Raw genomic sequence first — 16,584 nt, forward strand, 5'->3', positions numbered from 1 at the left:
TCCTCGAGATACTCGTGCACGAAGGGACCCTGTTGTTACAGTCACCTCCCTCAGACTCAGGATATGGGGCGCGGGTCCAGAGGTATTTTGAGGCGTCGGGTGGCAGCAGTTGGAGGCTCACTTTTGTCTAAATTCGGCAGAAAAGGGGCATACAGGACAGCTGGGCCAATCTACTGTGTTGCACTGTCCCTGAAATCCCTCGACATAAAGATCAGTCTTTCTCAGTGTTGCTGTCCGAGCTGGACACAACAAGCCTTGGTTGCTGCAAAGGGTCCCCCCAGGTATTGGTACAGTGCAGCTCCGGTCAGGCCTGATATCCCCACACTTGGGGGGAGGACGGATCGGACCTTTGGGAGCATGGTTCAGGTAAGTGACAGGGCAGGGAACCGGACCTTTCTTCTTTGGTGCCTGTGGCTGCAGGGAGTAGCTCCTCAACTCCGGGAGAGCAAGCTGGCAATTTGCGAAGTGCTTTTTTTGGGCATGGCACTGCTACCAGTCTGCACGCACAGACAGTTAAACACGAGAAGTTTGGGTTAGTTTCAAAAAGAAAGTGTGCATCCCGTCCTCCACATTTGATGTTACAAAAGAATGCCCAACACCGGGATTGCACCTGTTTGGTTGAACATGGTTGAAATTTCAAAGCAGTGCGCTCAAGCCTCATTCTATTTCATTTTTGAAATTTCTAGAGGAACATAAAATGTGAAGATTCCACACGGATGGTTATTCCATCGTGATTTATTATGGACAGAGTTAATGAGCAACAAACGGACATTACATTACTGTGTTCACTTATGAACAATACATTGTGTAAAATGTTTCATTGGTTTTAAATAATGAGATGTTTATCGATGTAGTTTGTTGACACGAACTGCTTTATGGGTAATTGAGTTTTTTTCAGCCAACAGCTAGGGTTGTGATTGATTATGGTGCGGAGGGTGCGTAATCAATTTAGTCAGCACGCTAATTGGGTGGGCAATAGAAAGGTTAAAAGCGCGAGGATAAGTGGGGCGTAGACATGTTTGGGTTGCAGCTGCCTCGAGAATGGAAGGCTTTTAACGTCACAGGGCAGGTATGTAGAGCTCGTAGATTAAAAGTGTTAGTGATTACAAGGCAAATTGTAACTAGCAGATAGGGGTGTATGTGTGGATTTAAGAAAGGTTTAGCAACAATTTCCTGTAAACGGGAAGGCATGGGAGGGATAAAATAAAGAGTGAAGGAAAGGTTATGTAGTGAGAGTTGCATGTTTAGACAAAGGCGGAGTTAACGGAGGGGAGTTGCTAAACTGAAATACACTGCATTGAAACTGCGGAAAGTAGAGACGAATGGGGCCTGCATCAAAGTGAAAAATACAGAGATGAGAGGGACAGGGTCAGGAGGGGTCGAGGGTTGTGACATTGGCATGTTTTTAGCGTAAGAATTAACCTGTTGCTGGTTGGGAAGAAGGGAGGGCTATGGTCTATGGTTTAACGCTAGTAAAAGATTAATTGGTCATTAAAGACTGAAAGATGCGAACATGAAGCAAAATATGAGTGCAGCATATGTTACAGTATTAATTGTTGGCTGTTTTCTATTGATTGTAGTGACCCCTGAAGAAGTGCCATTAAGCACGAAATGCATTGGGTTTTTAGAAAATAAACGCTGCCCTGAATGAAATATGCTTTATTCTTGGTCTTTTGTAGAGGTCCGGATGGGCACAGGGAGAACATAAGAAACTTGGGAAATAGCATTTTCACTCCACGTGTGGAATCTGAATATGGTCAAGAATGGAAAAAAGAGTAAAAGAAGAGAGGATAAATATTGCAATGAAAAGGAGTACATGTATAAAGATGTTGCCTAGGATGGCACAGTAACGCAGTGCGATTGGTTTGGGGTGAGATATCGCCCCACTACAAAGATAATTTGGGAAGCAATGGCAGCTCTTCTGGCTCCTCCTTTTAGCCAAGTGTAGAGTGGTTATGACGTGGGGAAGATGGTTGGCACCGAAACAGAAAGAATGGCTTCAGGATGCGGCCTATTGTTCTGATCAATTATTGCACTTTTGGAGCATGAGGTCGCAAAGATATCGCCGAAAAGATATCTGGGAACCTCTGTTAAGCTATCTGAGATCCCAAGACAACACTGGTTCAACAGCACCTCTGATTCATCCCCCCCGGCTAGGTTAGATAGCTTGACACAGATGTCTGCCCACTAGAATAAACAAGTTGTACATCTGTATATTTCATTTTTTTTTTACTGTAATACATATAGCGGAAGTCCACTGCTAGACTTATACTGCTTATACTTGTGTTGTTAACGACAAAAACATTAACACGCAATGGTCTCGCATAGAATGGTTGCTGATGTTGGCTGGCCCTAATAACAACTGTTGATGATCCGCAAATTGCAATGCGTTTTTCTTTTTTTCTCCACTAAGCTGCACACGTTCTTTTAAGTTGTTGCACCTGACTGAATATGTACGGATGTACTGTTTAAAAATGCAGGCTAAATGTTTGTAAAGGTACACAAATGCCAATCAAAAAATCAAAAAAAGTATGAGGATGAATCCCACACTTTGTAAAAATGGCGACTTCTGGAAAAAACAAGTTACTTACCTGTACATTGTGGTTCTCTACTATTGATATCTTTTATAGATTCACATGCTTGATTCTTCCCCGTCATCATGGTGGGAGTCCGACGGTAACATTAAAATAGCAGTATCAAAGTTTAAAACGTAATCTACCTTGAAATTCAATAGCATTTAGCAACCAGCTAACCTCATTGAAGAACATCCAAACTTCAGCCAATCACATCACCGACCCAGAGTATCCATCCCCTGCAGAGCCACCATACCTCAGATTTCTAGCACAAGTGGAGTTAGTAAAAGGATAGATGTAAGGAAGGTGAACCTGGAAAGGGGGGACAAAGGGCCACATGTGAATCTATATAAGATAGCAATACTTGAGAACCACAATGCACAGGTAAGTAACTTGTTGTTTCTCCAGTATTGTATCTTTTATAGATTCACATGCTTGAATCAGAATAGCAAGCAGTACATAAGAGGTAAAGGAGGTGGGAAGAACAGGTGAACCACCCCACCATGCAACCATAAAACTCTAATTAGAATCGCAAGCCAATAATGCAGTACCTACATATAAAAAAATATACATATATGTCTAACTACAAAGAGAAAATACTGAAACAGCACCATAAGAAGAAATAATAAACCTCCATGAGACGAGGCCCACCTTATGCGAACAGACGTCGTAAGTAACCCTGGGCGAAGCACTACGCTCCGCTCGCGGAGTTTGCGAAGTTTTTGCAACTTCGCACTACGCGAGCGGCACGTAGCACAGTGCGAACATGCGAACATGCGTAGTGCAGCGTAGCGTAGCGCTCATTTTTTGCTTGTTCGCGGTCCTGAACGTCATGTTCGCGACCGCGAGCAAGCAAAATGACATCCCGGCGAGATTCTCAACGCGAGGAGGTCAGGTTTCTCATTGTGAGTGGTTGCGCATGCTCGCGACCGCTCTCAATGAGAAACTACCTGTTCGCGTTGAGAAAGCTGCCGCTCGAGTAATAATCTCCTCGAGCAGCAGAAAACTACAGCTCGCACTGTGCAAGATGCCGTTTTCAATGCTTGCACAGTGCCGGATGCTTGTTCGCACTGTGCAATCATTGAAAACGCATCTTGCACAGTGCGAACATGCTACTACGCAGCTCGCGTAGTGCTACGTGAAGTTCGCGTAGTGCGAAGTGCACTTCGCGTAGCTTCGCGTAGCGCTACTCCGCGAACTACGCCCACCCTTAGTCGTAAGGCCGCTCGGACCATAGCAATATTCATCTTCCGACAGGCATCCAGGCAGTAGTGCCTTGTGAAGGTATGGACGTTCCTCCATGTTGCAGCCCTGCAGATGTCAGGTAAAGACACTCAAACACTCAAACAGGGCAGAGGACATTGCCATCTTCCTGGCAGAGTGGGCAGTAACTTTAGATGTTAACGGGCTTCCCGCTTTCTCATGACAGAAAAGTATAGTAGAGGAAACCCAGCGTGCAATAGATGCTCTAGTCAAGACCTGACCCTTCCTAGGGGCAGAGAAGGCGATGAGGAGCTGGGTAGATTTACGAAAGTGTTTTGTCCTTTGTAAGTAAAACTTCAAGCAACGCTTGATGTCCAAAGAATGGAGAGCTCTCTCTACCGGTGTAGACGGAGAAGGAAAAAAGGACGGCAGGACCACCGGTTCATTTAGATGGAACGTGGTAGGTACTTTGGGGATGAAGGAAGGATTAGTGCGGAGTACCACCCTATCCTGTTGAAACTGTAGACAAGGCTCCGTTACAGTGAAGGCCTGGATTTCGCTAATGTGTCTAGTAGGCGTGATGGCTAAGAGAAAAGCTACCTTCCATGAGAGATATTTCAACTCACACTTGCGAATCGGCTCGAAGGGTGATCTCATGAGATGCAACAAAATAATGTTCAGTTGCCAGAGAATCAGAGAGGGTCAAATTGGTGGATAAGCTCTAAAAAGAACCTTCATAAATTCTTTCACCAGTCTGTTGGACCACAGAGACAACTGGTTTGAACGCCTCCTATATCTAGAGATCGCCGCTAAGTGTAATAACTTTAATCGATGAGTGTGAAAGACCAGCCATGGCCAGAGACAAGAGATATGGCAAAACTTCTTCCGGAGGGGACTAGAGAGGATGACAAGAGTGCTTAGCACACAAGGAGCAGTTTTTTTCCATTTAGCCGAATAGCACTTGACTGTAGAAGGAGCTCAGACTTTGCGAAGTATTGAACGGCACTCCTCAGAGAGAATTAAGTCCCCAAACTCTGTGTGGTGAGGAGCCCAACCGACAAGTGAAGTGTGTGAATCTGCTGATGAATCACCTGGCCTTGGTCCATGGAAAGCAGATGTTCCGTTGGAGGCAGACGGATTGGTGAAGACTCTGATAGGCGAAACAGCTCTGTGTACCAGTACGGTCTTGCCCATGCTGGGGCAATGAGGATAAAGCGGCAGGGTTACCGTTTGATTTTGAAGAACTTTCGGAATGAGAGGGAATGGAGGAAACACGTCAGCAAATGGTCCTTTCCCAAGAAAAGTGGAAGGCGTTCTCCACAGAACCTGATTGAGGAAATCTGCTGGTGTAAAATTTGACTTTTTTGTTGAGTGATGTAGCGAATAGATCCAGGGTTGGTAACCCCCAGCACTGAAACACCCTTCGTAGCTGAACGGCGTCCATCTCCCATTCGTGACACTGTTTGGTGTCCCTGCTGAGGGAATGGGCCCATTTGTTCTGCACGTGGGGGACTTGTACAGATAAGTTGTGGTGATTTAGCCTTTCCAAATTTATTGCGCTAGACTTGACAGCGCCAGAGACCTCGTTCCCCCTTGTTTCTGCAGAAAGAACATGGTGGTTGGGTTGTCTGTGCGGAAGAGGAGAGACGATCCCCTTAGGATCGGAGCCCTAGAGAGACTGATTTTAGTTCCAGCAGATTAATGTGACACAATAAATCTGGGTCCGACCACCTCCCTTGGACCTGAAGCACAGGAGGTGAGCTCCCCATCCCTACATGGAAGCGTCTGTTGTCATGACCATCTTTGGTTTTGTTGGAAGGAAGGACAGGCCTTGAGAGAGATTGCTTCTGATTGTCCACCAGGACATCGCCATCGTCATCTCCTGCGTGATTAAGACGATGTCGTCAAGGAGCCTCGAGATTGAATCCATTCAGATTCAAGCTGCTCCTGGAGATGTCTCATTCACAATCGACAGTGTGGAATAAATGGGATGCAGGATGACATAATACCCAACATCGACTTTTAAGTCCTCATAGAAACGCACCTTCTTGAGGAGAGGGACTGAGCCAACCTTTAAAGACGTGAGATTCTTTCCTCTGTGGAAAAGGCCATTGAGCGGTTGGTATCCCATATCGCTCCCAGAAAAACCAGCGACTCGGAGGACAGGAGAGAGGACTTTTCTCTGTTGAGATTGAGACCCAGAGAGTGAAAAGGTTGAAGACCGGCTCTCGTAGACACTTTGGCACCTCAAAGGGATGGGGCTTTGACCAACCAGTCGTGTAGGTAGGGAAGAACCTGGTGCCTGCAACGCCGAAGATAGGCTACCACCGGCGCCAGACACTTGGTGAAAACCCTGGGTGGTGATTTTAGCCCGAAAGGCAGCACTTTGAATTGATAATGGCACCCTTCCACCTCGAACCTGAGAAAACCCCGATACTTCGGATGTATGGGAATATGTAAGTATGCATCCAGAAGATCCAGGGAGGTCATGTAATCCCCTGTGTTCGAGAAAAGAAGGATGTCCTCGAGCGTCAAAATCATGCAAGGCTAACTTTTTATGAACTTGGTCAACAACCTGAAGTCCATAATTTGCCTCCATTTTCCTGTCATTTACTTTATCAGTAAAAAGCGAGAGTAGAAGCCTTGGTTGTGTTGACTGCGTGGCACCTCCTTGATTGCCTCCTTGTCGAAAAGGAGAACTATTTCTTTTTTGAGAAGCGCCAGATGACGGTAAACAGTCTTCCGGGGAGGGAAATTCGGAGGTTGCTGAAGAAATTCCAGGGTGTGACCATGGTTGAAGACGTCTAACAACCATTGTCGGAAGAAATGGTATTCCGTTGAAAGGAGAATTTCGAGGAAGTCTGAGCCAATTGGAGTAGGACTGGGGTGACGGATGTCTGAAAGTAGTCATTGTCTTCTGCCTGCATCATGAGACTTTCCTACAGATGCAGGACGTCTGCGTGCTGGTGCTCTCGTGTAAGACAGTGTGGAATTCTGGCGAAAGGACTGCGGAGAATATTGCGGTTGGAAACTCTGCTGATAGTAAAGCTGAAAACGCAGCTGGGGTCAAGATGAAAATTGGCCTCTTCCTCAAAAAGAAGAAAATGTCTTCTGTTGCAGATTGGCCAAGGATTTAGATGTCAGTGTTCAAATTAAGAGACTGAAGCGCCTCATGCACATGCTTGACAAAAAGGTATTCATCGTCGAACAGCATGTCAAGCATCTTAGCCTGGACTTCCAGGCGGAATGTCGTTGCTTTGAGCCATCCCTGTCTCCGCAAAACGGCGGTAGAGGAGATGTCCAGCGCCACATCGATGATCTCTGATGAGGCTCTCATCCCCTCAGAGTATATCCGTCACTTCTTTCTTCTTGTCTTCAGGCAGAAATTCCAGGAAGGGAAAGAAGTCCAACCACATCTGCCTGTCCTACCTTCCCGAGGATGGCCATGGCACTGGAGGCCCTGATGGCCGGTGCTGCCAATGCGGAAAACCTCTTTTCGATATTATCTACCTTGCGCCCTTCTTTGTCTGGCGGGGCAGTACATGGTGATGCAGGACTCTTAGATCTTCTTTGGGCAGCTTGCATTATCACAGAATCAGGCTTTGGATGGCCAATAAGGCATGCAGTAGAGTCCTCCGGCAACCTGTACTTTTTATCCAATTTTGGGATAACTGCAGGCACAGAAGCTGGAGTTTTCATTAGTTTAAGGCCTTCCTGCCACAGGAAATCAACAATAGGGATTGCCCTAATGAAGCGCTGTGTGGTGGCCTTGAAATCGTAAATTAAGCATTCCATTTACTTTACAGGTATGGGGAGATCAAAACGTTTTAATGTCTGCTCTAAAAGGTCTTGGAAATAGCGAATATCCACCGGAGAATCGGCCAGTGGCAGAGTGGGAGAAGGCAGTGTGTGTGTGCCACATAGTCAATCCATTCGTCGTGGACATCTGGATCCAATTGCCACTCTCCTTTTTCTAGCTGCTGGTCACCACTGTCCAACGTTTGAACAGGACTCTGCAAGGGTGGTAGGATGTCTGCTTCGGCAGTGCAGGTGCAGCCTGCTGATCAGAGAGGACAACAGGATCCTCCTGTACAGGAGCTGGCCTTTGAGCAACATTAGCCTCCAGGAAGCGCTTATAGTAGTTACTGAGCATCAGACGCAAGTCGGTGACTACAGACATCGGAACATTAATGGAGGGTTCCTGCTGACGTTCCTCCTCTTCCTGCTCATAATAAGGATAATGCTCCTGAAAAGTGTCCAAGCACTGCATGCCAGGGCGCCCTCTGTCCGAGAAGGAATATTCCCCTTCCAAATACTGGTGTGGAGATGCCCGTCGATGAAGCAGCGTCCAGCTGAACCGTCGACGGTGAAGTTCTCTACAACATAGAACTCCTCATCGTTGCCGCCATCACCACCTCAACTTTCGTCGACGCTACAGCTGTCGTTGTCCTGACAGTCACCGTCTTAGATGTCGCCGAGGAAACTGTCGAATGCTTTGATGCCCAGGCCGTCGATGGGTGAATTTTCTGTGAGGCAGTATGTGGCGTAGATGGAGGTGCAGAGCCAGATCTTTGCTGGGCATTAGATGAGCCAGGCTGCTCTTTTTTAGCCTTTTCTCCATGGATGACTCCTCACTCTGACACCTTGATTTCTTTGGATCTCTCTGGACAGAAGGAGGATCTTCTTCCTTCCCTTTCTTAGAAGAAGCGGAGTCAGAATCTTTTATAGATTTTCTCATTTGAAGCCAGAGGAGCAGTCAACCCTCTCGATCCTTCAGGGTTTTTGAAGAAAAAGTCCGGCAGTGATTATAGCCCCTGTGCTTATGGTCTGGATATAGACAGTATAAGCACTCCTTGTGTGGATCTTCAGAGAAAAGCATGGACTTTCCAGAAGTCTTGCAGGGCCTAAACAGCCCTTTTTTAGAATGAGAAATTCTGCAACAGTGACAGAAAAGCTACACTCACTTTCCCACAGCACCACAGCTGAAGAGAAGGATGCAGAAATGGTAACTGCTAGCTGAAAGTTGAAAAGGTCAAGGAAGAAACACTGTCACTGAGCAGAGCTCGGGGAGACTCTGTAACGCACAACATGCGGTAAGAAAACAGCGGTATGGTGGCCCTGCAGGGGATGGATACTCTGGGTCTGTGATGTGATTGGCTGGAGTTTGGATGTTCTTCAATGAGGTTAGCTGGTTACTAAATGCTATTGACTTTCAAGGGAGATTAAGTTTTAAACTTTGATAATGCTATTTTACTGTTACCGTGGGGCTCCCACCATGACAACTGGGAAGATTTAAGCATGTGAATCTATAAAAGATACAATACTGAAGAATCTAATATTTCATTATACAACATCAGACCAAATGTACAAAAATAACTATATAAGGAAGGAAAACGCCTGCACAAAAGTGATACTGAACACTATATCCCAGATGGGAACATGAAATCCTATGCATTCACGGAAGGGCACACATTAGCGGAAGTCTCAACTCACCTACAGAGGTAAAAAGGTGTTATGGCAATAGACTACGATAGTACTAATTCTCATAGAACTAACACTAGTGCCAACAGACCAAGTAGTTATAATAGTCCTAAACCTTGTTGTAGTGGTGCTACTTATACGGGTCAAAGCATAGTAGTAGCAGAAACAGAATTTTAAATTAATTCTTACAAATAGAAATATGTCCCTAAGTATCTGTGAAACTCAATTTGAATCCATATTCAAAAACAATAAGAATTAATTGACTCTTCACTTCCAAGATGAATTCTGGATGCACTCTGTTTCAAAAATAGCATTTCTCTGACACCAATTTGTCTGCTGAAAAGTTAAGAGACGGGTAATCTTTCTTTCCACATACTTCACACGAGCAAGAATCCTCACCTGATACTGGTACAGCTGTCGCATTATTGGACAGGATATGAAGTGATTCCGATGCATGGACAAGACCAATGCTGCGCTGTGCTGGGAATTCAATAAGGCTGCCAGAGCCTGGAGAAGACGAACTGCAACACCTGTCACTTGTGTGTTTCCTTGCCGGATGCGTGCCAGTTCCTGCCCTAGAGCTTGCTGCATTGCTAGGGAGATTGGTCGCGGATTTGCGTTCTGCCACCGTGGGTCTGAATTCAAAGGGAAGAGCTAAAAGAAAAAAACACATTAAAAAAGTTGCTCAACCACTGTGCAGCATGCACTCTTGCTACTTCAAGAAAATCAAGTCCATTAGCTTAGAGACCATGACTTCCTTTACCAACGCTTAGTCAATTGGATCAATATGCATTATATGGTATCCTTCAAATACTTTATGCATGCATGCAGCTAGTCAATGAAAAGAAAGTGCTGAGCATGACAGCATACATCTGGAGGCAAACTGCAGCATTCCGAACCTTACAGACCTTAAGGAACTAGATTGCAGAGTATTCAATTTCTTGTTAAAAAACAGGAGTTAAACACAATCATTTTTAAAATGGTTCCTTCATCGCAAAGGGCAAATCTGTTGGCAGAATTACGCTTTGATGTAGAGGTTATTTTTAACATTTGAAATGTAATCAGCTACACTGGGAGCCACACCTAAAGCTCTTTCTGACCGTGTCCATTCTCCTGGAGGCCACACTGTTGATGAGAGCAGAAGGATAAGAAGGCTTTAAGTTGGCTGGGCATTAACGCATATAAGGCAGCATGTTGACTATGCACTCTATTTAAAAGAAAATGGCTTTTGAAATATGGAATCCAGGACCTGATCCTAGGCCAGGCTCTATTCACCAGAGGAAAGCTGGGCACTGCATCCGTTATCAGCTTTTAAAGGGTACAGAAATATTTTATTTTCATTATGTTGTTGCACAAAATACTGGGTATGATGGGATAATTAGAGACAGCTGGAGAAATGCATTTTCTGTCTGCACACCTGCAAAGAAACTACGCTTTGTGATATTTTGAGGGATGAATTTGCCTTCCTTGGAGAATTGGTTCAGACTCACTAGGGTCTTCGACATAACTTGACTATTATAGACAAATTGTCTTTAGAGAGAATATAACAAGGACATCCTCAAACTTCAGACAATGTAAAACTAAGCACCTGGACTTTGCCGCATCCCGGAGAGATCTCATTATAATTTCCAGCCCTAATGGAACTTTGCTGGTCCCGGTGGCCCAGGCCATCAAGTTCAAACTAATTTTCACATTCTTCAAAACAGGGAGATCTGAGTCCATCTATCTATAAAAACTAACCCTAACTCACCACGTCCAGCTGCAACACCAGAACAAGCAAAGCTAATCTTTTTGCTCAGCCCTCATTTTCCAAAAAGACTCCTGCATTGTAAACATTCAGAAATCTTGGCGCACACATCTAAGGAACTTGGAAATATGGGCATTAGATTTCAACTGAACTTGACATCTTGAGAGGAAATCTGTAAACAAGGCTTTTTGTCACTGCTCATCGCCTCATGGACTACACCTGCTCTAAGGTCTAGAGGACAAGATCCCAAGATGGACTACTTTTCTCTGTGGCAGCAGCTATTAAAGACAAACACCCATTTAACCACCAATTTCTTCAATTACTGAGGAAAGATGTCATATCTTAATATTTTAGACCTAAAAAGACTCTAGGAAGTGACTCATCAACACAGGACCCACACTTTGCCAATCAATAAAATGAATAAAGATTTAGGCATTGCTTGGAGGGGTTCTTTGTGAATGTTATTTGCAACATCCCAAAGTTTAGGCAGTCGTCAAACAAAGTTTACTTTAAAAAACACAACATCCAGGGAAAGAACTAGGCCCTGCAGTGTTAAAAAGTGTTATGATACTACAATGAGACCTGAACCCTGCAATCAAGCTATATCCACTTGACTGATCCGATAGTGCCCTCTGAGTTAGGCTATACATACAAGAACACTTACTCTTAAGCAAGCATAAATGTCACAAAGGCATTTAATAATCAGTACTCTCAGATTTCATCTTCATACCTGAAGCAGCATCCCAGCAAGATCGTCCTCGGGGCCTAAAACAGGAATCTGAGTGAGAGCGCGTATCCTCCCTGGACCCTGAGGGGCTTCCGTGCTTACTTTTGGCCTCAGAGAATCAATGCTGTCTGTGAATATAAACAATTATCTTTAGGTGATTATCAATTCTATGATTCCACATCCTTAACTAAACAATTACCCAGTCTGATCCCACCACGTTTATGCCAAAATACATCAGTTTTGTTTTGTGGTAAGATAAAAAGAAGTAATGCACAGAGCACAAGAGAAGGAATGAATAAGGGAAATTCTCCAACAAGTCCAAAAGACTGTGTGCTCTGATGAACAAGTTACTAACCTTCCGTAAACATCTTTCTCGTGAATGCTCTTTTTAACTGCAAATTCCTCACCTTGTCGATATTTCCCACGCGTCAATAGGTGTCTCCACACCAACGTTGTTCCCCTCTGGAAGTGACGAGAGGAGCCACAAATATGTGCCACCCAAGCACGCTCACAGTGTGCCGATCTATACAATGGGAGCCTTTTAGATGGAAAAAGAGTCCTGTTCACAGAATAGGGTGGTGGGATGGTCAGTGAGGAATATGTAGTAAGATAGAGTATCCACCAGAAGGAATATGCTACGTACCAGTATGCATATGTTCTTGGCATGTAGGGCTGCTGACATTCATATCTGTGCATAGATCGCCGCCTAGTGTTGGGTCCGGATGATTGCACCTTGCTGTCCTGGAAGAGTCTTCGAAGTATCACGAGATAGGTGGCTCCTCCCTTGGACTACAGTCCACATGGGCATCCTCTCCATCCGCAGATTGTTTTTCGCCATTGTGGCAGAGATGGAGTATAGTACAGTAAGAGATGTCCATGCAAAGAGTGAATGCTACAGCTGCGACAGGCACCGGGGAGGCGGGTGGGCGATATGAATGTCAGCAGCCCTACATGCCAAGAACAGATGCATACTGGTAAGTAGCATATTCCGTTCGAGGCATGTGGGCTGCTGAATTCATATCTGTGCATAGAATGTATAGCAGTATCTCCCTTAGCTGTGGCTACCTGTGTCAGCTGTAGCAGTCTGTAAAAGAGTTTTGAGAACAGCCTGTCCTACAGCAGCTTGCTGTTTTGAATGTACATCTACACAATAGTGTTTGGTAAATGTATGTCTGGTTGACCATGTGGCTGCTCTACAGATTTCGTGTAAAGGAATGTTACCCAGGAAAGCCATGGATGCCCCTAGCTTGCATGTGGAATGCGCTCTAGGGGGAACTGTTAAGGTGCGTTTTGCTTTTAAATAACATATTTGGATGCACTTAACGATCCATCTGGCTATACCTGATTTTGAAATAGGGTTACCTTTATGTTGTGGTGAGAAAGCAACAAACAACTGCTTTGTCTTTCGAAATGCCTTAGTTCTATCAATATAGTATAGCAGAGCTCTCTTGACATCTAGAGTATGCAAGGCCCTTTCAGCTACGGAGTGGGTTTTGAAAGAAAACCGGCAGTTCTATAGTTTGATTTATATGGAAATGGGATACCACCTTTGGCATGAATTTAGGGTTTGTTCTGAGAACTACTCTATTTGCATGTACTTGAATGAATGGCTCTTGAATAGTTAGGGCTTGCAGCTCGCTAACTCTTCGAAGTGAAGTAATGGCAATAAGGAAAGCCACTTTCCAAGTAAGAAATTGTAGTTCGCATGAGTGTAGTGGTTCAAACGGTGGTCCCATAAGTCTGGTTAAAACAAAGTTTACATTCCAGACTGGTGAAGGTGGGTGTCTTGGAGGAATTATGCGTTTAAGTCCTTCCATAAGGGGGCGTGGCAAAGATGGCGGAGTGAGCGGTCGCACTCTCTGCGAGCTCCCGTGAACCCGGACCCCTGAACCGCCACTATCTGCAGATCTCCCCCCAAAACGGCTGGTGATCTGTGTCGGAGGTTGGGGGGCATCCAGCAATACTGTCCGGAGTGCTGCTAGCTTCCGTGGCTACTGCGGAGGAGACCCGGGGGTGAGGCCGGCGGCAGAGGCGGCACGACGAGACGGCAGGCACCGCAGCCCTCGAGGGTCGCGGTGAATCGAATCGGAGGCATCCTGAAGTGCCCGACCGGAGGTAGAGGGCCCGACCGGAGGTAGAGGGCGGAACCCTCCCGGGGCTCCGGCGCGGCCGGGCGGTGTAGGAACGCCCGGTGCCCGAAGGCGGAGGACTCGGACTGAGGGCCCCGGCGCGGGCTGCTACGCGAGGCCGGGTACGCGGCCTATCAGTAGGCCCCCGGCTACACAAACTTTTCCCGGCCTGCCGCTGGCTCAACGTCAGGGGAGCGGGAACGCCAAACTGTTCGCCCACCCCATCTGGGGACCCATGACCCACAGTAGAGGAGCACCAAGAGGGCAGCAGTGAGTGGTGGCGGCACTGTGGTGAGGCCGTGCTGTGGCGGAAAGAAGTACATCGAGGCCTGGGGCGGTGTGGAAGACCCCGCAGAGAGACCGTGATCCTGCTGCGGCACATAGTAGCGTCTGTGGTGAGCGACCGACGGAGGGCATAGGCCCCAGCGCTGATCCCACGCACAAGGCCGAGAACGAGGCCTACTGGCGGGGCGGCCCCGGCCCTAGAACGCAGCTGGAAGGCGAGGAGGCCTACAAAGAGCGGATAGGCCTCGGGTGCCACACCAGTGCACCGCCGAGCAGGCGCAGCGGGCCCGGATTGACTGCACAGGGCAGACCCGATCCCGCAGGAATCGGCCTGGAGCCGCCCGATCGCCGAGGCAGTGCACCCGGGGGTGAACCGAGCCCCATAATTACTAGCGGACAACACCTGATGGTCGGTGAGCGTGGCGACGCCTCCCCTGCAAACCTGAGGCCTGGGTGTCGCGCACTACGGTCATCGGAGGTGGTAGCGCACCGAACCCACTGGGCCAGGGGACCTAGGGGTCTGCTGAGGACGGGAGCGACCTGGGGACTACTGTGGCCGAGAAGGGGAACACTTGAGAGCCGGATCTGCCCTCCAGTAGTAGGCGCTTGAAGCACCAGGTGCCCGAAGCGAAGACGAACACGGCACGTGCTGAGAAGGCGACGGTGCGCTCATTAGGGGACTCTTACCGCGGCTGCTCTGGGGGTTGTCACCATCCGCCTCCCTACGTCTGAAGACCAGGAGCGCACAGGGATCCAGAAGCGGAGGTGAGCACACCATTGGGACACTTGGGCGTATTGCGTTGGACCCGTGCGCCGCGAGTGGTCGGCTCGCCGGACAGGTGCTGGCCCCGGAACTGTATTTCTTAGCGTGGATGACCAACTGAGTAGCAAGCCACTTGGTGTGCGACCCCTGCTTTTAGTATGGCTGGCAACAGAGGGGGCAAGAAAGGAGAGCGGACATTGCCAGAAATGTTGAGTAGAGGCCCTACGAAACAAGATAAGGGACAGCACTCACCGGGCCCCTCGGGCGGCTCCCAGGGGGCGGAAGGGGGGGAACCCCCAGTCACCAGATCCTTCTTGGAGTCTCTCTTCAGTTCGCTTAGGGAAGATTTCCACGCGCTGAAGCAAGAAGTGGCCGGAGAGGTTAGGGAGGTGCGGAGAGAGGGTGACTACTGTAGAGGAAGCTGGACACACTCGGGACGAGGAGATTGCGCAGCTGCAACAAGAGGTGCTGCGACTACGGGATCAACAACTTGACCTCCAAGCGCACAATGAAGACCTCGAGAACCGGTCCCGTCGTAACAACATCCGGGTCCAAGGAATTCCATCTAAGGAAGAAGGTGTGGACGTTGCTGGGTATCTAAGAGACCTGTTCAGGGAGATACTGGGGGAGCCGGATGACTTCCCCATCAGAATTGACAGAGCGCATAGAGTGGGCCTGACACGTCGGGCCTCTGCGCCACCCCCCGATATCTTGGCCTTCCTGCCAGACTACCTCTTGAAGGAGCGGATACTCCGTGAAGCACGACAGCGGCAGTCCCTGCGTTTCCGGGGGCACCAGGTCGCTCTCTTTCAGGATCTATTGGCGATCACACTCCAGAAGCGTAAAGCATTCAAAATAGCAACAGACTTCCTGAGAGACCACGATACGCAGTACTGTTGGGGCCACCCCTTCCGCCTCATCTTTAGGTGGAACGGGACTCTGCATCAGCTTCGCTCCCTCCAGGATACCTGCGGAGTGCTTGGAATCACCGCGACGGATGACGCTGCGCCCACCCCTCGCCGACGACGCATTACCAGAGACGGCTGGCAAACGATCCCTGCACGGCGATCCTCTACGTCTTCCGCATGACCAGACTCACCCACTATCCGAGCGGAAATGGCTAACGCGGTCCAGGAAGTGGCCAGAGACACGGCATCTAGTGATATTGCTCTGACGGCCTGAGTGAACTCCGGGGGGAGACCAACACAGCTTCTTCAGCAATGCAGGTTCGGGGGTCCTGGGAGTGGGGGGGCGGTGGCGGGGTGTGTAGTGGCTGAACGTCACTTAAGTAACTCACCACAGACTTGTCCGTTGGGACTGGACTTGGACAATGAGGTTTGGGGATCAGTTGAAGGGGCGGGTTGGGGGGAGGGGGGGACGGGGGTAGTTGGGGGGATCTCGGGTTGGGGTTGCGGGGGGAGGGTTTTGAAGGGGGCTGGGGGGAGTTCTGGTTGGGAGGAGGGGAACCGGGAGGAGAGGGTGGGTCGTTCCAGTGTGCTATGCCGGGTAACAGTTCAGGGAGGGGAGGGTGGGTCGTCCAGTGCACCATGAAGGTTGTATTCATTCCAGCGGCATCTATGCTCCCCGCTCCACTCAGGAGGAGATTCTGCGCCCTCACTTCCATTATGTCACATGCCTCCCACAACTATTAAGGTGGTAACCCTCAATGTCAGGGG

The 16,584-nt window shown here is 48.0% G+C and overlaps 1 protein-coding gene across 1 annotated transcript in view; it reads right to left on the reverse strand.

Moving 5' to 3' along the window:
* Positions 1-16,584, reverse strand: part of INTS1 (integrator complex subunit 1) — a 526,883-nt gene that overhangs the window by 184,914 nt on the left and 325,385 nt on the right. Inside the window, 2 exon segments of the mRNA XM_078664951.1 lie at positions 9,657-9,911; positions 11,735-11,859. Of these exon segments, the coding sequence (XP_078521077.1) occupies positions 9,657-9,911; positions 11,735-11,859 (380 nt within the window).

The sequence above is a fragment of the Lissotriton helveticus genome, chromosome 10, assembly GCF_964261635.1.
Source record: "Lissotriton helveticus chromosome 10, aLisHel1.1, whole genome shotgun sequence".
Taxonomy (NCBI): domain Eukaryota; kingdom Metazoa; phylum Chordata; class Amphibia; order Caudata; family Salamandridae; genus Lissotriton; species Lissotriton helveticus.